At 40.7% G+C, this 24,242-nt stretch overlaps 1 protein-coding gene across 1 annotated transcript in view; it reads right to left on the reverse strand.

Moving 5' to 3' along the window:
* The window catches only part of man1a1 (mannosidase, alpha, class 1A, member 1), a 160,389-nt gene extending 151,167 nt beyond the window's left edge, over positions 1-9,222 (reverse strand). Inside the window, exon 1 of the mRNA XM_030406309.1 lies at positions 8,474-9,222. Within this exon, the coding sequence (XP_030262169.1) occupies positions 8,474-8,983 (510 nt within the window). The 5' untranslated portion in view covers positions 8,984-9,222. The remainder of the gene's footprint in view (positions 1-8,473) is intronic.
* Positions 9,223-24,242: the final 15,020 nt, after the last annotated feature.

Consider the following 24,242-nt stretch of genomic DNA (forward strand, 5'->3'; position numbering starts at 1 on the left):
GCTATTTAGAGGCAGAGTAAAACACCTAATTGAAGCCTGGTCAGGATTTTGAACCATGTGTAACAGAAATCCAGGACTTGCATTTCTATTGCATTTTGCCAGTCTACTGACCGCTCAAATCACTTCACAACACTTGACCACATTCACCTACTCACACACACATTCATACACTGATGGCGGAGGCTGCCATGCAAGGTGCCAAGTGCACAAGGAGTAATTTGGGGTTCAGTATCTTGCTCAAGGAGAGTTCGACATGCAGTAAATGTTATGACATGTCATGTTATGACATTATGAATGTAGCTGTTAACATACTTGCCTGTATACTATGTATGTTCCAGGGGGATACCATTAGATATAAACAAACATGTTCATAAAAGCAGGCATTTCTTCGGCCTAAGGGAAAACATATGAACGGGCGGAACAGACCTGGAGACAAGATGCCTCTCCATCTAGTAAATGCCCATCTGTTAACTTTTGCTCAACTTTGGTTTCTATCATCCACCCTTTTCACCTTCTTTGTTTCCTTTGTGCTGTAATCTGTCCTTTATTTTTTCAGGAAAAATCAAGCCTAGTGGAAGACCAAGTAGCATAGTGAAAGCAAGCCTTATAAGGAACCAATCTATTCTTCTTCTCGTTACTCTTCTACAGTCATTACACTGTGCAATCAGTTTACCTCAGAATGAAGATAGCAGAAAAGTTGTCTAATGCCAGTTTAAGGTAAAACAAGGTCAGGAATTGTGATGGGATTAAAAACCTGAGTTCAGCAGCCTGCTGTGGCTGAATGAATAAAAGAACTGATAACATACAAAATTTCCAAATGACATTAACAAAGACTCAAAGATCAATTTATAGTAGGTCATTAGTTTCCACAGTTTATATAGTAGAAAAGTAACTGAACAACCTTTAGAAATGGCTTGTGACAAGACTGGTCAACAGAGAAATGGCAATAAGGATTGTATAATTCTAAAGTGAAGTATTTCAAAATTACAGCAGGTAATGAGCATGGAAATCTGTCAAGCAAGCGTAGAGATATGCTTCAATGAGTATGCATGAGACACATCTCAGTGACAGCTCCTGTGTGATTGTGATATGAAATTTCACAACTTTCCAGAACTATTGTTCTCAAGAGATCAACAGTTGGGGTTTCCACAACAGATAGACTGACAACCAGCAGAAACCGATTCCTCTTTTAAACAGGAAGTGTGACGCAGCTCCACTAAACACGCATTTTTAACTGGTACATACACTGCCACAGGTTAATCTCTGCTCAGCTCGGTTTAAAGAGACTCTTGTCATGACTAGTAATTCCACCAAGTGCAGTGCTTGACCACAGAATTATACAGAATTACACGCCAAAATCACCAAAGGAAGTTGAGTTTCGGTTTCTGTTTCAGTTGGATCCACGTGCTTTCATTCACCACTCATATTTGTAAAGTACAGTCCTTTTATTCTCCGTCTCTCTTATGGAGGTGGTAAAATGACTTTTAAATAACGTAAATAGAGTTTAAGTCCATAAAAGAGGCGTCTGCTAATTAGAAACCGCCTGACTTTGGTAAACAGTTTAACCTGGTTTAGAGGAGTCAAAGACAAGTTAACCCATTCAGACCGACTGCTAACAAAGGTATAATCAGTATCACTATGTTGGTTTGACTGGGGACAAATGGGGACAAAAAAAGGTCAGACCAATGTTTCCCATTAATTACCTGGACTGTGGCAGCCCACCGGTCTAATTTGTCCCCCCACTGTTTCATAATAGCATTGAAGATCTGCAATGTTTTTTTCGCAGTAGCTTTAGCATCATTCCCACCTGGTCAGTCAAACATTACATGTTACACTCCATTGCATTTTTGGTCACTCATGGTACAAGTCTGATCACCAGCTTACATGTCTGGCAACTGCAAGATAGCATCAGGCTGAGTTTCTCCAAAGCTGATTCCGTTTCAACATTTTTCTTGCTGATAGCTGGATTTTGTTTAGCTCCCCTTGTGGTGTGCACCGCCACAGCCTCAACACACTACGCTCACTCAAATTAATGGGAGTACTGCCGTTTTGCCCTCAATCCCTGATTCTGTCTGAATGAGGCCTTAAAGCTGTCCACGTTATCAGATCAAAAGATGCATGTTAATGCCAGGTGAAAACAGGCTCTCTGACACTGAGTGGAAGCTCAGGCTGCAGACAGAATTGGGCACTCCAGAGACCCCTTTGATTTCAAGCAGACAAAGCGGTTAAGCTGATTTTCAGATTGTGGCGTTCACTCACAACAAGCTATTTAGCCCTAACAGAGGGGCTCCTGCAGCCTGTCCACAACGCTCGCCCACTGAGACCACACCTCCAAGGGGCAGATCACTGGGTATCTGGATCAGATGGTGGTGTGGTTGAATAAGAAGAACTTTACTCAAATAATTTAAGAAGCTAGACTAAATAACACCAGGCCACAGGAGTTAAGTGGGAAATAATTCTTTGTAAAAAAAAATGTTTTAAAAAGAAATAGAAAGAAAAGAACACAACAGACAATGAAAGCCTAAATTGCCTAAGTCTCAAGTTGCCAGTGTTGTTGCCAGTTAGTGTGTCAATATAAGACCCTGAGATGGAAATCAACAACACCATCACTAAAAAAATATACCAGCAATGTATCTCTTCATCTCTTCATCCTGCTGCTTTACCTAACCCGTCTGCCTCACAGCAATCACTAATCACGTTAGCCATTTTCATCTGAAGCTAACGTCTGCAGCCATAAATAATAACAAGCCCAGGTAATCAGCCAAGATCTGAGGAGGCGCTGTCAACTTTGCCATCCAACCCTGAGAGAGGCGTGTGCAGCAGAGCCTATAAATGCCTCATCTAAAAGCTGCCATGTGAAAACAATATTATTGTAGATTACAACAAACGTGTAAGGCACTGCAGACAGATAAACGATTTATTTTTGTAATGTTTATGTATTGAAAAGATGCTTCTCTTATTTTGTAGACTGCTGTAGTCTGATTATCGGAAAGACTGTCTGAATAAAAGTGGAAATTAAATGATGAAAAAGTAGCCACGTGCACTTATATAGATCACTGCGGATGACATACACTGAGGTCAATCGAGCTGCATCATTTTAAATCGTATATGTTGCCTTACATTGCAAATAACGTATCCCCCTTTTTTTTGTAATATCGAGATATAATAGTCACTACAAAAAAAATTTAACTAAGTCATAACACTGACAGTGTTGTTTTGTCTGATAGCTTGACTCTTACACTCCTTTCTGATGGTGGCAGGTAATCTAGAGCTACGCGTTTAGTCTTCTCTGGAGACCCACGTCAGCTGTATGCCTAAAATGTATAACACCCACATGTCCAATTAAGTCCTTTCAAAGCAGGACGTAGCTTCAGGTTTTTCGTATTGTATCATGTCTGCTCACCGACAAGCACAAATGCAAAGCTAAATCACCAGGGAAATAGGCAAATGAAGACTCACCCCAGCTGACATTTCTCATAACAACCATTTAATCATACAAGGCAGAGCCAGCACTGTTAGTTAATATGTATCTGAATTACTTATAAGCTGGAACGGGTTTGTCAAAAAACACTCTATGGTTCCTTGTTGAGTTATTCCAGTGGCATTTTTATCACAGAAACAGACCTATCTTGAATGTTAGAGGGAGAATAATATCTGCCCTGACGTCTATTCAAACATCTCATATCAAATGTGGTTCACTGCTGGGACAATGTGGTATTCTCTGAAATATTTTTATCTCACGATTAAGTTGAGCTGTCATGACATTTTAGTAGCCTTGATGATTACAATACTGTTCCTCTTTTGCAGTTAAAAATGGAAAGATACTGTATCTGACTCCACCATAAGTAGAGCATGTCTGACACACCCAGTACCATGCTGAGTTGTATGTTTTTATTTTAGCTGAAAAGCACACTAAAATGTTTTCATTAGTTGCACCATTAGGTTGAAGGTTTTGGCAGAGTTTGCCTTTGTTTTAGTGTCAGAAAATATCGCACTGTCATGGACCATTTCTATACCACTGTGAGTTTTCGCTGAGCAAACAGAGATTGAGACACATCTAGTTACAGATGGGCAACAATGTTTTTCCTTTCAGTGACAAGCCTCATAATCTAAGCAGCTGTCACACAAGACGCATTCACATTCAAATGTCACAGTAGCCACTTAAGTAGAGCTGCAATGATTAATTATGTTTTTAATTATTACATTTTTTCTAACTTTTTTGATAATCGATTAGATCGTTTGCTTAATTTTTTTAAGCAAATAAACGTCTAAAATCTCTGATGACAGCGAATGTTTCCTTGTTTCACTGTGCAATTATTTAGGTCACACATAATTTGGCATACCAGTGTGAAAAGGGTTATGGGTGTGATATATATATATATATATATATATATATATATATATATATATATATATATCATATATATATATATATCTATATATATATATATATATATATATATATATATATATATATATATATATATATATATATATATAAAAACAAGAAACGGTGTCCTGTAGTGATGCACATATGTATGGGATGCCATGATGACTAACCTCTCAGAGAACTTGTATCCTCGTTAAAATTTCAACTGATGTTGCTTTAACAAAAATTGCAGTTCAGATCCTCCTGTGTAACTTAGGTTGTCAAAATCTGATGCAATCAACAGGTGATCTCAAAATGGAGTTCATTTTATTGTTTAAATCCCTAGTGGATCGGTTTATGAGTTTCCTAATTATGTCAACAACAGTTCAACAGTTGATGAAGGCAAAGATGTTTTTTAAAAGGTAAAGAAACAGAAGGAAATCTAAATATATGCTAAGCAATACTGCTGGAGCTACTAAAATTTTCAAAAAGCAGCATCTGTGCGACTTAAGTAAAAATTATATCTGATGCCCTAAGCCCCAGTTGGAAATCACCATAATATATGGCCATTTGAAAAAAATACCCCAGAGCAAGACAATCTGTATACAAACACAGATAGCTGCCATAACAAAACAAAACATCTTCAATGGGACCCATTACTATAATGTATGTTGACTTTGCCTCCACTTCGCTGTTGCTGATTTGAAAGTCACACAGTTCAAATGAATTTCCAAACATAAACAGAGAGCTGGAAGGGAGGAAATTGGGGATTAAGGGGCTCAGTCGAGCGCTTCAGATTCACAACATGTGCTATAAATTAAGACAATACATCGCTAAAGCAAACTGTTAGAATTTAAAATTACAAACAGAAATAGCTCCATCCTTTTCACATTAATTGCTGGTATTTAGCATAGTATGGACTTTGATGTAGGTCTATTAAGGACTACTGCTCTGTACAAACTCTCAGCTGGAGTCCTCGTTGTATGGATGGTGTGTCTACTGCCTTCGATATGATGACAAATACATTAGCCATCTGCGGTATAAGTTCGGTGATGACAAGCTGTTGACAGGAGGATGCACACTATCTGCAAATGGTAAACAGTATGGCGCCTAGTTGACATGAATGCCTCGTTCGTGCGGTTGACAGCAGCAGTGATGGCAGGGTTTCTTAAACTTTTAGTGGCAGGTAATGTTGTTTAAGATCTGAAACATCCACTATTGAGATTTCAATCCGTGTGTCTTTAATATCAAATACATTTAGTGGTCTTTTTAGGTTTCAGGGCAGCGCTTGCAACCTCGACACCTTGGTGATATATTGATAAGACAGGGCAGTGTAGGGCATTTTGGTTATCATAATATTGTGAGAAATCTTTTCGAGGTCCTGAAACTGTGTTCCTGTTAACTGATAAGATTGTATTAGTTTATTATAATCGTATTAGATTAATCAAATTAGATTGATCTAATTAGACTATTAAAGCTGATTGTTAGTAGAGCCAGACAGATATGGGCAGATATTGGCTTATCACAGGTATATCAGTTTCTGTGTATATGTTGTCAGATATTTGCCAATATGATCACTATTCTTACATAACATAATGCATAAAAACATGCAGAGGGTAATTTATAATGATCAAATTCCCAGCAACGTTTACTATTTCAGTGCACTGATGTCCTGTCACAGTTACATACATATCTTTGTCACAAGTTTTTCATAAACATTTGTTTGTTCGCTGTAAATAAAAAAAAAATAAACTAAAAAAAGAAAGTTTACGCATTATCAGCTTATAAGAATATCTGCAGAAATATTGATTTCAATATATTTTTACAGTCACCTATACCTTAGGTATCAGTACTGGGCCCCAAATCTCCAGTATTGGTTTGGCTCCAACTGTTAGGAATGCAAGAAGGCAAGTGGGTTTTTTTTCCTGCCAATACCGAAAAACCGATAATTACCTGCTTCTCATGGCAGCTCCAATTTGGTTTCACATTATCATCTCCTTTTATCACCAAAATTGTACAAATATGATCGATTATAGCTGATAATATACATTTCCCAATGTTAGGTTATTAATTTACTTGCTCAGTATATATTTTACATCCCAACTATTGATTGACCAACATGGTTATGTCAGGGCCGATACCTATTATTATTACTCAACGTCCACTTAGTACATTTATTTCATATCTTTACTTACAAATTACCTTGCAGATTCAGAATATTCAGTGTTGATAGGCTATTACTTGTGACGTGTAACTAATCAACCTGCTTGTGTCGTGGGCAGTACATTGAGTAGGGCCACAGACTGGTGACGACAGACTCAGACTGGCCGACTATTTCAGACAAAGTGTTGTATTTTTTTTATCAATCTGCAATCGGACACAAAAAACACTCATTCTGATAATCTGAAAATAGTCAGCCAGGTCAGTAATCTGACTATCCCTTATCCCATTTGATTGGTCTTTGCTCGTTTCTGCTTTTAAAAATCTTCTCACATACAAAGATCTCCTTAAAGCAAACAAAAAGTCTTGTTGATTTTAGTGAAATACATCATCACGATATTTCATTTTGTGAAGCATCGACTGTATTCCTATGCATTCCACCCTAAAGCTGTATCCTCACCTTCTTCATATCATCTCTGGGCCAGAATGATCTGCAGATATGTCATTTTCAAATGATTTTCAATGAAACGCCAATACAAATCCATCTAAAGTCAATAAACTGTCCACATGAGCTCAATCAGGACACCAAGCCCTTATCTGCTCGCTCACTCAATGCTCCTCTGCTGGAGTCTACCAGTTACACCACCTGAATGAGCAAATGGAAATCAGATCACGGAGCAGATCTACGTGTGACAACCGCTCTCCAACCAGCCTCCATGTGAAAGCTCATCCTCAAAATAACACCCAAGATATGACTGCCACCTCCAGCTAGGTTTAGTGAAAACTTTTAAAGGACATTCTTACATCAGAGAGATGGGATCATGACACCACAGATAAAGCAGCAGCCTGACAACATAGCCTCCGATCATCATCCACCTGAAACCATCTCTGAGACTCCACCACTGGGCTTTTCAAGTGGTTTCTGCGCGCACGCACACACGCACACACACACACACACACACACACACACAAACTGTGCAGTGACATAACACAATGATACCAGACAGGCTACCTGTTGGTATTATTTTCCATGCTGCAGGCTAACGTTTAGCTCTCACAGGTGTACCATGACAGGACATCAGAGGAGGGTATAAGATATGAAATTAAAGAGAATATAGAATACATAGATGCACTGACACTGACTCCAAGTGATAACATGAATAGTAGTAAATCAGGCTGTCTAGCGATGCATAAATCCGCAGGTTGTCTTAAAATACCCATCTACGATTACTAACTGTGTAGCTCCCTGTATATCTAGGTCATATATAAAATATGTGAGAGGCTTAAAGGTGTGTTTAATCCTCCCGCCACACATGCATGATTCCCGTGTTGCACCACACCCGTATTGTCCTGACATGGAAAACCCGAAAGGCAGGTATACAAGCCCGGAGGGGGGTGGAGGATCCTGCACGCATTCCTTCCTTTGCCCCAGGAACAGGCTGCTGGTAAATTTCGTGGAAAGAAAAAACGTCACGCAGAACTCCGTCTGAAAACCTGCCAACTCGTCGGATCGAATTCACCGACAGGTATGCGTTAATCTCACAACATGACATAAGATTGTTAGCGGAACACTACTGGGTGTTTGGTGTGTTTCGGCTTCAAGTGATCCACTATAGAATCAGGTTTTACTCAGTGAAATCCCAAGTTGTGTACTCGGCGTACGCTCACCCTGCCGGCGCTCTCGGCGAGGTATATCGGCGGAGGGGACTTTCGAGAGAACGAATGAACATTCTGTAAAAGTTCACATTTCAATCACTTCAATCCTCATTTTTGTATTATATGTGCGCCGAATCATACAAGGGACATACAGGATTTGTGTAAGGTGTTGAGTCACGTTCTTCCATGAATACCGGCTCCCCTAAGCCAATGTAAATAATAAAATGTCAGATTTTTGGCGGAGTTTGGCATGACGCATGTGAGTGCTCTAGCTCAACAGATCCTCACCTCTTTGACTTTAGCCCGTCTCTCCCTGGTTTCGGGGTCCAGGGGTTCGTGTCCAGTCGTCCCGGGCGGGCGTTGATACTCAACGAAAGGTAAATTATTGACATCCTTCCCACCTTGACCCACACTCTCCTTTGCAACTTTTTCCTTCGCATTTATAATGTCTTGTTTTATCTCGTCGGGCCGTTTTTGTAACGTATCCTTGGCCTCTATCAGAGCCTTTTCGTGGTCTTTCCTGATTTTGGCCAGAACCCTCTCGTCGTTCCCAGCCGAACCCGAGTCGCTGCTGTCCGGACCGGTGCGGGTGTTGGTTTCCACCGCGGAGGAATGAAAGAAAACTCCGCTAAGCAGCTTGGACGAGTCCGGCAGGAAGAAAATGGCCCCGAAACACAGGGTTATAAAAGCGCTGAACACTAACAACAAGATAAATTTCTCTGTCAACCTGAACGAGGTCGGGCTGGCAGACTTCCTATTCGGGGTCGCGGTGAAAGGCAGAAGAGTTGCAACTGGCATTTTCCCTCTTCCTTCAACAACTCGAACAACAAAAAACAAAATGAATCTAAACGGTCGACTTAACTCGCGTCGGGCTCTCTTGCGGCTTATTTCCGTTTAGAAATCCATCTCCAGCTGGTGTAAACCGTGTCAAATGGAGAGTAACTGTGGTAAAATCTCCGGTGAAAAGTTGAGGAGTAGAAGGCGGCTGCCCATACCGGAGACTCTCTGCAGACAGAGCGAGTCCAACGGTTCACACAGGAAGCCGCCGTACATACGCGTGACTGACAGCCGCGATGAGCTAATCACTTTCTGCCCTGTGAGTGGTGGGAACCCGGGGGGCGTGTCCTCGCAGCGGCGGGGTATAAAGCCGCTGACAGCCGCGGCTACAGCTTCATGTTCCACTGATCGCGCTGCTGTGGAGCTACAGAGACTCGTGTGACTGAGTTCAGACAGAGTTTTTATAGGGGCACTCTGTACCTTTGGGGAACAGCTTTTAATCAGAAGCGAAAGATCTTCAATGATGTTTTTTTAGGCCTGAAAAACTAAATAAACAATCTGTTCATTTTCGTTTCTGAACACACAAACTGACCTTAAAGGGGCACTATTACAGTTTTTGAGAAGAAATTCAAACTCAATGTAATGCTGATAATATAAATGAGGTAATGATACAATATTACAAAATAATAAATCTCCTTGACTGAATAAACAAGCCGTTCTCAGAGTAAAAATAAGGTCCCCAGAACAGTGATTGAAGCTAGAGAGATGGCAGGGTCCGCCAAATATAAACTAAGTAGAACAATATGGGATTATGTTGTCCTTTAAGGTCAGATTGTTTATTCAGTTTATTCAATCATGAAAACAAAGAGTGTTTGTTTATTTAGTTTTTTTAGACATAAAAAAATCAATCAGTGAAGATCTTTGTGCTAGAATGGTGTAGTTTGTAGTCCTAAAACCCAGAAATCGGTTCTGGTTCTGGTTCTAGCATCTGGTTCTGTCATTTCAAAGTCTGAGGTTTTTTAATTGACTTTTGGTTAAATGTCTGAAATCAGGTCTGTGGTTACCACGGGCTTCATGTATTTCCACGTTTTGTACTACGACATAAAATACATTATCAAATGCCACACAATTTTATTATAAAGTGCTTATGTGTCTTAAAAATGGCGATTGCTAACAAGTGGCTGAATTAAAGTCGTCATAGACATTAAACGCCATCACCATTGTTGTTTTTACTTCAGTTACAGACTATTCTGATTCCGACTTTACAACTTGTTAATTGATCAGTTCATAGAAAACGTGTATAGTTATTGTGCTGTGACACGCTTACTGGAGGGTAGGTTAAGGTTACATTACGCAACTGCAATGTAGTCTCTTTATAGCTTCATGTTAGTTTTTTCACTTCAAGAGATTGAATTTACGCTTCGAAAATCACAAAAGTGGTGTTCATCCGTGAAGACCATATTGCTGAACAAAACGTGTAGGAATCTACAGAATTTACTTTCGAAAAAACGAAAAAATCCCACAAGCTTTTTGACGAGGGAACCAGGGTGATGCTAGCTTCTGAATCTTTCTTTGGTGCCAGACTGTGCTGACAGCTGTACGGAAGTGTATGGGTAATGCATAGAGAAACACACTAAACCCCCACATATCTACATTATATGACTTCTGATGAATATTTGTTTGCACAAAATTAAAAAAAAACACACTTCTGAAGATTAACCAGTGATTTTTTTCCCTGTAAATGGACAAGGCTTATAACACTGTGATCAAACTAGGCCCGCTCCGACTAAATATTGCTGATGTCGCAACAGTTATGATGTGAATGTGAATATGAGCCTTTCCCAAACTAAACTCAATGACGGACATGTGATGATTAAATAAAACAAAACAAAACAAAAAAACAGTGGTGAACCTATTCTCTGAAGTGTGTTCTCTCATTTTCTGGAGGTGTGTCTTCATCAGAAGTAATTTCCTTGGTTGAAATGAGGGAACTTATTTTCACTTCCTGCGTCCATGTTTTTCTGCCCCCTAACGGCCAAACACTGATCGGTACAGTTTCATTGGCATTCTGATGGATCCATTGCAGATTTGACTTTATGTGGATTAAAACCTGGTGTATAAATCGTGTGATTTAATCCAGTTTAAAATCTCCTCAGTGTCCTAGACCAGACTTTCAAACAGGCTGAATGATCCTGTTGGACACCTGGGGACTAACATGTCCAAGTTGCTCTGTTAATCTACTTTTAATATTTAAAGTATTCTAAGTATGATTCATAAGAAAGGTTTCTGTCAGCCCAATAAAGCATCCTCGTTTATTCCCATGATAAAAAAGAAGTACAAACAAGATTGTGCAGCAGAGTAGAGACAGTCAGTTGGGTCTTTATTGTTTCCCCCCAGCCGCGACATTCCTCATCAGCTTACTCTGTGACCGTGTCATGTGCCTCTCCGCCCGGCCTTCAGTTCTGTCATCTGGTCACTTGTGAAAGAACGAGTGGGTGGCGTCAAGCTTGTGATGTTGAAAAAGGGGGCCAATAAAACCCTCTGCGGCAGCGGAGTTGTTGTTGGTGTTGCATTATTAATCACCAAGAGTTTGGAGATGCATTGTATGTCCAGTAAATTGCTTACTCACAGTTATAAAGAAAAAACATGGACTTATTCATGCAGAGGTGTGGCCAGAGTCCATCTTCACAATACACAGTTCACCACCGTCTATTACTTCGTGCAGGGCGCTGATTATTATTCATACACATGCATGGATGCACGCACAGCCTTCACTGATGAGATCCATGATCTTTGTTAGTCTGTGTGCGGAATTGGGAGATAAATTGCAATCATTTCAATTGTCTCTATCGGCGACTAATAGAGGTTTGAGGAACCGGCAAAGTCAAAAGCATGAAACATGCAATTTACTCTTAAATAGAGAGTGGAATTGGAAACAGCGCACACAAGAGTTTTATCTGATAGAGAAGAAAAAAATCAATCTTGGACTTGTTTTGTGCTTATTAGAGATACTGATGAGTGTGTGCCCCTGTTTTCAAACCGAATCATTCCTCGCCCCTGTGTGATTCCAACATGTTAACCTATTTTTCTGGTTGTGAAACAGTTACATTCCTATACCACTGCATCACTGGCCATATTGTCTTCTGATAAATAGCAGCGACGTCAGGACAAAAAAAAAAAAGGGTTTGGACTGAAAGCTCTGTCCGTTGCATAATGCACCTCACCTGTACGTCACCTGCAGAGATGGAAAGTCTAATCTCTGGCTGACAGATGCATGCTGCCATATTGGAATTGTAATTCCGGGATGACAACTTGTCTGACGCTGATGACACGCGTGTGCGTGATTACTTTCTCTCTCTCTGCGATTCAAGCAGAAAATTAAATCTGGGATGAAATGTATGGCATCTCAATATCGAGCTAAGTGTCTCTCATGGCAACAGTTTTGACAAGCGACATTTGCTGCTGCGTCACTTCCTCTGAGTCGTCCTCTTCGGCGGGGTTTGTTTCAGCCTGAGTAGCTGTTGATAATGTATGTATCAAAAAAAAAAAAAAAAAACACTATTTCCCTATGGTGTCATGGTTTTCTAGGCGTCGAGAAATGAATAATCCTTTGTTGTGAAGCTTGTAAAAGTTGTAAAGCGGAAAGAGGAGGGTAAACATGCTTTTAAGACTCACTCAAAGGAAAAAAAATCCCCTTTGTGTACTCCAACACTATTAGATCTTAAATATGGCGCTCCCCAGGAGTTGTTTCAGAAATGTTGTACTTTGTATTGTACCCAGGCTACTGAGAACAGACACTACGTGGCAATTACAAGTACAGACATGGGCCATTTCGGTCACTGTAAACTATTATGACAGTGAGCCAACACTACTGATGTTGGCAGTTGCAGGTCATAAAAAACATGAATCACCTCTCACACTCACACCAGCGCGATGCTACATAGAGAAAGTGAGAAATTTCTTGTGTACATAATGTATGGTTGATTTTAAAATTCATAAGCTGCGGTGGATGTGGCTGTTCAAAGGAGATAAACGCATGATGGCTTCAAAGCTGCAGCAACAAGTTGTCATTCTTATTGCAGAGGATGCTGGTCTACCGTAGCAACTGTTCAGGAATCAGTCGGTCCTCTCTTCTCCCTGTATGATTGATGAATTGTTGATGTAGGATGGCAGCTCCGGAGAGAACATCTGGCTCTCTGATTGTGAGGGACCTCATTGAAAACATGATGATTTTAACGGTGGATCAAAGCAAAATACATTTGCTTTCCTGAACAGCAATGCTCAATTTTCAATATTTGGATGTGATGTTACGTCATCTATATACATACAGGTAGAAGGTCCACTGTATCATCAAAAGGAAATTTGAGCATCTAAATTTTATTATTGAAGTCATAGCACATTTATTTTTAACATCAACAAGGAAATGTTAAGCGATATTAATATTTTTGGGCCACCAGGGGGCAGTACAACTCCAGAAAATGACATCAAACACACACTTCTGGCATATTATCACTTTATACTGTCGATGTGACTAACATGTAAGCAAACAAATATCCAGGTCCTCACTCAGCAGACGTGGGGCAACCTTAACACTCTTTTAAATGTGAGTCCTTGTTAGCTAGAGCAGGGCCGTGGACCCGTACCAGGTCTTGGATTGTTCCACGCTGGAACGCAATAACCCATTTTGCCTTTTCTTTTCTGGTTAATGATATCGCTGGAAATGATATCTGTTTTATTACATATACCAAGGCAAATTCTGTATGTGTATTATGTAGCTGTTGTCATATCATCAGTCATATTTGTAATGGGGATTTAAACACAGACTTTCTTGTGGTCCATGTCGTCAAAAAGGATGGGAACCGCTCACCTCGATGACATTAACTCCCATATTCCCTGTCCTTTTAGCTCTGTTTTGGTCTCCACCAAGTCTTGAGACAGCATATATGACTCTAGCTGTAAGATATTCATATTTCTTCACTAGCATGCGGCTAACACTGTCTGATTTGATTTGAATTTGCTTTGTAATTACAGTATGTTTAAATGTATGCAGTATGTTAACATATATTATGAACATTTTGGAACTGATCCAGTAGATCACCACAACCGAGTCACTTCTTGAAAATATTTTGGCCACCAAGGGTCAGAAGAACACCAAGCACACACACACTTCTGACTTATTGTTACGTTGTACCGTTGATAAGACATGTTAGCAAAAGGAATGTCCTGGTACTCATCCAGCTGACATGGAGCAACACTTACATGTGTTTGAAATAAAATACCTCAAGGACATTAAATCCAATATTCTCTGTCCTTTAAGTTTTGAAAAAACAATTTGGAATTAATCTAGTAGATTGCCTCAGCAGAGCCGAAACCGGCCTCAATGTATTCCTTTGGGGCAACTGCAAAGGTCAAAGCCTACTATTAGTGCTTGCTTCCACTGACAGGCTCAAATTATCACTCTAAGTGCCTGTCGACATATTCCTACATAGAAAAGCTTTTTAATGATAGAATAAGATCCTTTGTTTAAAGTGAAACTCTCGCCAAAATGCAGCCAAGGCTTTATTTGTGATTGAATATGAGTCAAACCTTCGGGTAAATGCATAATTATGACGAAAGAGGCACTTTTAAGATTTACCGTATTTTCGTTTTCGGGCACGTTAATTTTGAACGGGAGTGCTAGGGGCAGGGATACGATGGCATCGAGACGCTGAGAAAGAAGGACTACTGAGTTTGTAGTGACCACTTTGACCATGACGACTTCACGATGACTCCAACACTTGGGAAACCAAAGAAAGCGTTTTTGAGTAAAAATGCTATTCCAAGAGCTGTACAAGTGGCTGCAGAAAGAGTGGCGGTAATGCACTTTTGGTTATATTCTACGGAAATGTTAGTGACGACAGCTTCTAGATGGGATGGGGGATAGATGTTTGTGTCTCTTAGGTCACCGGTAGCATACTGGCTTCCGGCAACAACTATCTACGCGAGATGTCACGTGACTTTTCCGGCTGCTGATTGTAGTATTGCTTGTAATATGAGGCTCCCTTTTCAACGTGGACGTTTAAAACGTCCAAAACAATGAGCAAATCATGGCCAAAAAAAGGCAGGCAATGTAGACCTGTAACGTTTGGTGCTTAGTTTCTGTTATTTTGCCTATAAAAAAAATACTGATTGTGACATGTCTTTTAAACATTTAAAAGACATGTACACTCATACACGCTTGGATAGATTGGAGAGTTATTCCCAAAAATGAAACAGAATTTTGGTTCCTTCACTGGAGGTTGGAAGCAGTTGTTGAATCTGGTCTCAAGTGCTCAAGTTCAGCTTAAAACTGCGTACATGTCTTGTGTTTGAGTCCCTTTTTGACACTGGGAATGTTTGAAGGTTTTGAACTAAAATTCTTACATATTGCACTTAAAAACAATACTTATATTTATAGGCCTTGCGATACACAACATCTATCTCAAGATATTCCTCAAATGCACTTTATCAATTATAGGACTATCAATTATAGGGCGACGTAATGAAATATCCCAATGGTTTTGACCAAATATTTCAACATTGCGTTTGTAGCTTTATGTCACAATGTAAGTTGTTGTGACGTTCTCTCACAGTGTAAAGCTTGTTGTGGCCCCCCGGGGAGAATACTGCAGTGTTGACCCTAATAAACTTTAACTTTTTGAAAACACACAATGAGATTTTTTAATAAATAGTCATCAGTCATGTGGATATAATGACTAAGTGGGTGAAAACAAGTATTAGAACAGGTAGAACAGTCTGGTAAGTTCAGAAATGTCATCACTTTAGCATAATTCAGCCTTTAAAACCACGAAAAGACAACATTTATGATGTGTCAGGATATCCAAAATCTCAGACGATATGTTATCTCATACCATGATAACAATATGATATTGGTATATTGACCAACTGTAGTTCAGGCTCCAGTTTTTCCCATAATATCACCAGCATGTTTAGCGTCATCATCCATGTGTGTTAGTGGTAATTAAACAGGCAGCTTCAAATGGGTTTGAGATTTTTATTAAACTAATATCACTAATATTGTCAGCTCGGCGTGTGCCCTGGGAATCCGCTGTCAGCCAATTTGCTGATGTAAAATAGGCCATGCAGTCATCACCCAGCTGTTTGATGCTCCTCTCTCTCTCTCTCTCTTTCTCCTGCCACAGTCCAAATATAACCTCGCCCCAATCTGATTTAACCACCGCGGTCTCATCCCCGCGGGCAAAATGGACTCATTTGTGCGGAGAGAGGAAAAGAAAAGAAACAGGAGAGCGGATAGAAGCGGGAGAATGGAAGTCCAGTGGACAAGAAAAGCAGGCGGTGGAGAGGGTGGAGGGGTATGAAGGGGGCGGCAGTGAATGGAGAGTGTGATGAAGAGAGGAAGGGAAGAAGAGACAAGATGTGCTCAGTGAACGAGGTCACTAATTGGGTTGAGACTTGTAGCTCCCCTGCAATCCCTTTGCCTCGCTCCCGACAGAAGTCAAATTATTTCAAAATTCCTTAATAAGAGCAAGAAAAATATGTTAATTTCCAGGCAGATTGTAGATTGCAGGGGGCTGAGAGGAGTTGGGGCATTACAAAAACAAAATAACAAGTGTAGCAGTATTAAGACATTGAATAATACTTTGTTCTTTGTCAATTTCACAAGACACAATCTTTTAACTTTGATTCCAGAAAGTTAAGGTTGGGAAAAAAAGACAAGATGACACAAATTCTCTCTGTTTCCACTGTGTGATACAATACTGATGCCTGATAGGGACTGCCGGGGCTGACGCTAATCTTGACTCTGCTTTCTGACCCTAATGCTCCTGCTGGGGCTTCCATTCAAGAGAGGTAGACAGAGATAAAGACACCATTTCGGTTCTGCGTGCTAATACCAACAAGAAAACAGAGTGGAATGGGCTGTGATCTGTCCATTAGATTGTAATAGTAATAGTTGTGCATTACATATTTGTATATAGGTCAGAAAAGATTCTCAGCAGAAAAATCAGCCCAGACGCATTTTATCTTTTCTTTCTTGTCTAAGGTTTAATCAATATATGGATATATAATATGGACATTTATTGTGATGGTGCAGACATCGTCCATTCGTCAAAATCCCAAACAATCCCCAGCGGTGGTTCCTGACCACAGCTTGTAAACACTGTGTTTTTGATTGTTTTAAAATCCCCAACCATTAAGCACTTAAAACTGGCTCTGAATTAGTTTTACTGTAATCTTTTTGAAAATCCGCTATGTGTTTAAGCTGCTCTTGCACTCATCGTTTTTCTGCGTTGTGTTTTCTATTTTTTTGTAATCTTGTTTACAAAAACATGCTGCATAGATAAAGACGACAACTGTTGACAGTGGAAATGTTGAATACTGTTTTTATCAAAGCTACTACTACTTGCAGAAAAAAACCTCATAATATTAATGACAAAAAAAATTCCCTTTGTTGAGAAATTAAGTGGCCAATGTCCGTCTCCATGCTGCCTAAAAATGAAAAATCTTAGATTGCGTTGTGTTTTTTCAACAGTGTTTTTTTTTATTTTAAGCGATGGCTAATTCCAGATCCTCTCTACAGTTTTTCATCATTAGCTGCCAATAAGAGCAGCCCGGTATTGTAAATCAATCAATCAGTAGATTATGTATCAATTACAAATTAGAAAAACACTATACTTCTATCTGTATTTGTGCATTTGAATTGCCAGCCTAGAAAACTTCCTGGAACTATGTGAAGTCTCTGTGGATCATGTGACGATCAGCATTTTTGACTTCCATTGTCAAGACTATCAGGCTCTGGTAAGGTTTGGACCTGAGGGGCGATGATTGGTCAGGCTTAGGGTGAGTTTATCAGGGCAAGCCAACCACAGGTGGAGTGGTGCGGGTCATTCCTTCACCTTGGGGGCAGCACAACAACCCATCAAGTTTTTTCGCCAAACACAAGGAAGCAATTGCTCTAGACTACCTTCATGTGCATGATTTACCTTTAAAAGTCATTAATAGGCTGATGCACCAGGTGGTTTGTTCCACAGCACCATCTGTTAAGTCAACATGAGAGACTGTTTGGAAAAGGAAAGGCAGTTTGAAAACATGCTGACTGTACAAACCTGTCCGTCACCACCCTCACTATAACCACTCTGATCAACACTAGGAGAGCGCCAGTTGACTCTAGTTTAATGAAATATAACCTCCAGTTCTTGTATGACATTTGCTACAGCAGCATTTATGTTAACTTCTTCCAACAGTTGCTTAGCTAAATATCCAACAGATTAATATTCATTTGAAGCCATTTTTCTGGACACCTGGCAACTGTGATTTCAATCATGGCTCTGCTTTTCCACTCCGTTTTGGTCTCCTCCAACCTCCCCTGCCTGGCACTTTCAACGCTTATCTGTGTTCACCTGCTGACTTTGTCAGGTGTACAGGGAGTTTATCAAAGAGTTTTCATGGGTAACAGCATCTAGCGCACAGCGTGACGCTCCAAAATAAGGAGCCAGAAATGAAGTTATTTGATCCTTTGTTAATATAAAACAAACGTTATTTGTGAAGCAAGAAAGAGATTCTCTATCAGCGGCACCACACAGTACACATCAAACTTCTTAAACCTACATCTATTAAAACCCAGCCATATATGAGATCTTTTAAGTCGGAGGAGGACTGATGGGACCTTCCCCTCATTAATCCGGGGTTGAGCCACAGAAATCCCCAACAAGAATCTCAGACCACATATCATCTCCAGTTTATGTGGGATCACGTTAAGCTCGAGCAGATCTCTGTATTTTTCTCCTCTGAATATCACCGATTTCATATCTGATTGACATTTCCCCGGAAGAGCGCAGACATCTTGATACTGTTCCTAATACATGGTCCTGACACCTGGGTTCATTCGGTGTGAAAGCCAACGTTGGGTTTAAGGCAGGATTAAAACTGACCTAAGAAATCTTCCTGCAAACACAGGTGACAGCAACCTTGAGCCGTGACATTTGGCCAAGAACGTTTTATCTTTCTAAGCAGCCGAGTAAACGATGGGCGTTTTCGCGTATTTGACTAAAACAGAGGAAGGATACATTCCAAACAATGGGGTGAAAAAGTCATCCGGGTTGCTGGACGTGCACGTCTACAGGTGTCTCTCCAGAGAGGAAGGTGTAAAAACGGCATCTCCACCTCAGCTGTCAAGTGTGAACAGCAGGTTGGAGTTGAGAGGTCCTTGTCAATCCAGCGAGAGTGCTGTGGAACGCCAAGTCCTTCCCAGGCTTTAGAGATATCTCCTCTTCACTCTCTTGTCATTTGTAAAATGTACTCCCATATAACTTGTCCCGAGGCTAGTTCTGAATCATTTCACATTTGCAGGCTCTGACAGTGAGCACACACATCAGCAACGGTGGAACACATTCGCAGCGAAAAACCTCAGATGTGAATTTACTTTCGCTCAACAGGGGTGGGAATCGATTTCTGCGGTGGTCTCAATCAAATATGCATTTTTATTTCAGCCTTGTCTGCTGGAAGTCTGTGAAAATGACATGACGCCTTTAAATGCAATGCGGTCTTGTATTAAAACATGTAATAGATGTGTGTCGTTGTGTTAGTTTCACAGCAACTGCTCTGAAATTGTGAGTCGCTTACCTTTTTCTGCTTATTCTTTTCTATTGACAAAAGAGTGGACATTTCTTTGACTGTCAGTCGCAAATGTAACATTTGAAGATCTGTCTCAGGATTAAATTGTGTTTTGATCACATTTCTAGCCATAACTGTGTTTTATTTTCATCTCCCATCTCTCTCTCTGTTCGGTTGATATGTATGACCTTTATCTTGTTAGTAGCTACCAAGATTTGTCCGTATTGCACCAGAAAATAGTTCAAATGCAACATTTTTTGTTGTCGCTGTATTTTATTTTATCTAAACACTGAATGAAACAGTCACTGAAAGGTTTTCAAGCTTTCATTGACCGCAGTTCAAGACTGTATAACAACATTTGTAAGTGTGAAACCACTGAATATGTTTTAAGGAGACCACAGGACAATTTCCAGACACTAACTGATCAAAGCAGCATTTTATGACTAGACATAATGTTTTCCTAACTCTAACCAAGGGGGCTTTGTACCTAAACCTAACCAAACCCTGAGCACAACGTCGTCAGGATACAAAATTGAAATGTCTTTCATTTTCGGTGTGAAATGCAATATTTTCAGATTTATGTTTGTTTTATTTGCATAATCTTGTTCAATTAATATGTATGATCTTTAGGTTGTTAGTTACTACGAAGATTTTTACATATTCGCTAAAAGATAGCGGAAATGCAACATTTTCTACTGTTGCCATATTGTACTTCATTTCAACACAATGAAGAATAGTTGTTTCAGTTGTAGTCGTTGGCAAGCAAGTTGCCAAGCCAGGATGACATCACACCATTTTTCTCAGAGGGCTTCTGGACAATTGCCGGCAGTGTTTTAATGTGAAGTTTGGATACCTCTAGCTGTTTGTTTTGACCAAAACTCTTTTTTTTATTAATCTATTTTATTAGGGATGCAGAGAGGAGAAGGCAGGAGCAGAATTCAAGTGTTTCCCTTTGTTTTTCTTTGTAACAAGAACAGGAACAGTGAATATTGCCTCTATATTGAAAAAAAGAATTGCAGTAAATTGAATACTTCTCAGTCAAGGGACCAGGCTGGTAAGGAATTAAAGTGGTTTATGAAAGAGTTTCATTTTTTGGGTGAACTTAGCAGAGCTGCTTTCCACTTTTTAAACTTATCTGCTCTATTTAAAAAAGGACATAACATCCTTTAGCCATGGAGATATAGCTGAGGGGTTCAGGGCATTTCTAGAGGAGTAAACTATGACGCCTTGTGAGAAAGTAAAGAATATTTCTGATTGTGAGAGGATTTCATTTGGAGAGGATCAGGTGAGACCGCCTATTAAGCAAACACCTGTTTGAACCCAGATAACCGTGGCCTATCTGAGTTCAAACACCACGTTCTACTAAATCTAAACCAAGTGGTTTTTGTGCCGAAACGTCACCAGAGCATAAGCACAGCGACTGAAAATTGAAACTAAAGAAGCGTGAAGTTGCTACATCAGGTTGCTCACGAAGCCTCACCGCACCACATTTGAACAATCAACTCTCTCACTGTCTTCCTCTAACATTTATTGTTGTTCACTTCCTGTTAGACATCTTTTCCCATACTTTCCAATCCTGCTCATGATCTCAAAATGTTAAGACTCCCTCCCTCAGGTCTGAAACCTCCACCTTAGATCAGTGCCATTAAAAAGGATGGGGTTTGTCTGGGGAGACACTTTGTGCTTTGTTGCACCTGAATATAATCCGGCCTAATAAAGTTAATATAGCGTCTCGCTTTTCCGACCTCGGTGTATGATCGAAGCTGATGAATTGGGCTAGGTTTTTTTTCTTTTTTCGTATAAGCGAGTACCTTTGAGGCACATCCTGAATATAACGAGCCGTCATTCTTTTTTTTCACTCCCTCAGCGACTCGTTCCTCGAATTCAGATGGTAAACCGTGATCAGGAAAGTCATTGAGAGATTTAGGTAAGAATAAATCCTCCCAGTTGAGTGCCGTTCTCATCAGTTTTAACACACCCCCTCTGTGGAATGAAAACTCTATTAACAGGGGGAGGCGGGTCAGTGCTGACAGTGAAATGAGGAGGGCAATGAAAGAACAGAGGAAGAGGACCTGAAACAGTGACTGAGCCAGTGTGACTGCAACTCCACATCCAGAGTAGATTAGGCGAGCTTCCTTTGACACTCTGCTCAGCTAGCCGCGAGCAGATCTCCCCGGCATGGTGGGCTGCTTCTTTGAGCTCTGTTTCAATGGCTTTCCCAAGTGATTGCCTAACCAGACCGTGTGTGTGTGCGCGCGCGTGTGTGTCTGTGAGTGTGTGTGTGTGTGTCCCTTAAGGCCTCACTTGTTTCCATCCGTCTTACAATATGTTTGAATTTGGTACAGTATGGAAGTCTTCCTACAGATGTGTGACTGGAGTGAATGCAAATGTCCGCCTTAAACATGAGTGTGTTTCTGCACGTGCGTGCGCGCGTGTGTGTCTGTGTGTGTGTGTGTGTGTCTCTCTCTCTCTCTACACGTCTGCATCACCGGCAGGAAACCACACACTCACCAGCTCGGCACCTGCAGCATTCCTCCACCTACCTGCTGCGCTCATGGTTTGGCTGCCTGGTAATTCATCATCGTGGCCCACACTCCGCCGTCACATCCAATTATTAGGCGATTAGCAGACACACACATTCACACCTAACGATGCGGCATCACTTCCCATTACCGCCCCACGCATCACGACTGGAAGACAGGTTTGTAAATGACGGGGAGGTTGGAATGATTTTTGGTTTTCACTAAAAAACGAGATTACGGAGATTAAAGCCGATATTTTTCTCTGCAACCTTGAGGATTTCCTAATACACTAAAAGCCCAATGAATTCATCCTTTTTTGTGTGTTTTTAATAGGTATTGTAATAAAGTAAACAACTGTAGAACTAACTAAAAAACGCAGTGACTCCCCTGTGTATCAGCAGGTTAGGCAGGGACCTGTCACCCAAAAAGACGTAAACAGGCATGAAAATCACTCACCTTTTGCCAAAATTTGCCGTTTTGGAACCAAAATAGGTGACCTACTTGAATCGTGTAGATCCGATGAGAAAATATTTTTTTTTTTGGGGGGGGTATGGACGGGACATGGAGGTATACCAGAGAATGAACTGCGAACATGGCTGAAGGGAGCCTTGAATTCGATAAAAACAACTTTTCTCAAAATCTCTACAACTCATTTGAGGTGAGGGGACTGACTGGAGGCTGAAGGTGAAGTACGTTGCATTCTCTGTCAGAAAGACAACGAATTTGCCTCCAAATAAGAGCTTTACATTGCACCCCATTGGAGTTTAGCGCTGGGTTCTTAGCGGGGGGCTTTTAATTTGAAAGTAGCGACCGTTAGTAGCTTGCCGCTACTAGAGTGCCTTAAGAGAGACTCTGTAGGACTCTAGCCGGAGACGCTAGCATCTCCTGGATCTCAGCGGCTTTCCAGTCACTCATCTTGACATTCGCAGATGAAGTGATGGACTGACTGCTGTGATCAGCTGTTTCTAGGTTTTAAAATTCCTCGGCTGTGGGTCTCACATCAGTGCATATCATCGACACCTCCGCCCATCTCAGGCAATAGCCGGCACATCGACGTCTCGGATTTAGATAGCATCTGAGGTGTACCCTCCAAGGACCAGAACAGACCTCCAATATACCGCCTTCTGTCTAAATCCGCGGACCTAGCCGCAAAAAGGACAGCCGAATTGGCGGCTTGCTGCCCAGTATAAAAACAGCTATTAACTATACAAACAAGGGCAGCCATGCACTGCAGGCACACTGTCAAACAGAAGTGCACAGGAAGAAGGTGCAGGTCATAGCATCAACACATGTTGCCAGCACCTTTCTTCCAAGCAGAGAGACAGAAACTTTTTCAGAACCCATGTTGGTCCTGTCAAAACACACTCTTTGCGGCAGATTGCGCTATTAAAGTTGTGCTGTTGCGCATGTCATGAGAGAAGTTGTCAGTCTCATTTCTTATATAGCATAATGTGACCATGTATAGATAGATAGTTTATCATACATTCACACTGTCTTGTAATTCTGCTTCAAAATGCATCAGATTGATGTTTTAAATATGAAATATTCAAAATTTTCGTCCGGGGGACCATGCCCCCAGACCCCCCGAGAGAGGTCATATCCTTCTCACCTTTTTCACCCCTGAACCGTTTTCATGCCTGAGTAAAGGTTTTCCAGGAATCAGAAATCCTCTCTTTCCTCCAAGCCGCTCTGGCACCGAGGGGGGACTGGAGTATAAACATGGACGTGGGTGGACAATGTGCTGTTTGCAGTGGTTTTTTAAAGAAAAACTAGGGTGGCACTCAGTAGAGTGCATACCTTGGCCAAGGCCCAACTGTCCCCTTTAATGACTCAAAGCCTAATCGGATATCAAACTCAATGGCCCTGTATCACCCACAGCTGCTTAGCTATGATTTAAGATGAAAGATGATTTCCCTGATCACCAGATCAAGGATCAGAACTGCACTTATCTTTTTCCATCAAGATCCATACATTATTCCACTGAGAAATGAACAAGATATTGAAAAACGACCCCTACCTTGCAATGTTAAAGGAGGTGAGAAAAAACAATTCCTCGATTCACACCAAAAGTTAATGAGGTCTATTCTGGTTTGAGACCCGTCCTCCATCCAAGTCTCACGGGCGTCAGCTCTGTAGTTTTTGGGTAG

This window comes from Sparus aurata, chromosome 22, assembly GCF_900880675.1.
Source record: "Sparus aurata chromosome 22, fSpaAur1.1, whole genome shotgun sequence".
Lineage (NCBI taxonomy): Eukaryota > Metazoa > Chordata > Actinopteri > Spariformes > Sparidae > Sparus > Sparus aurata.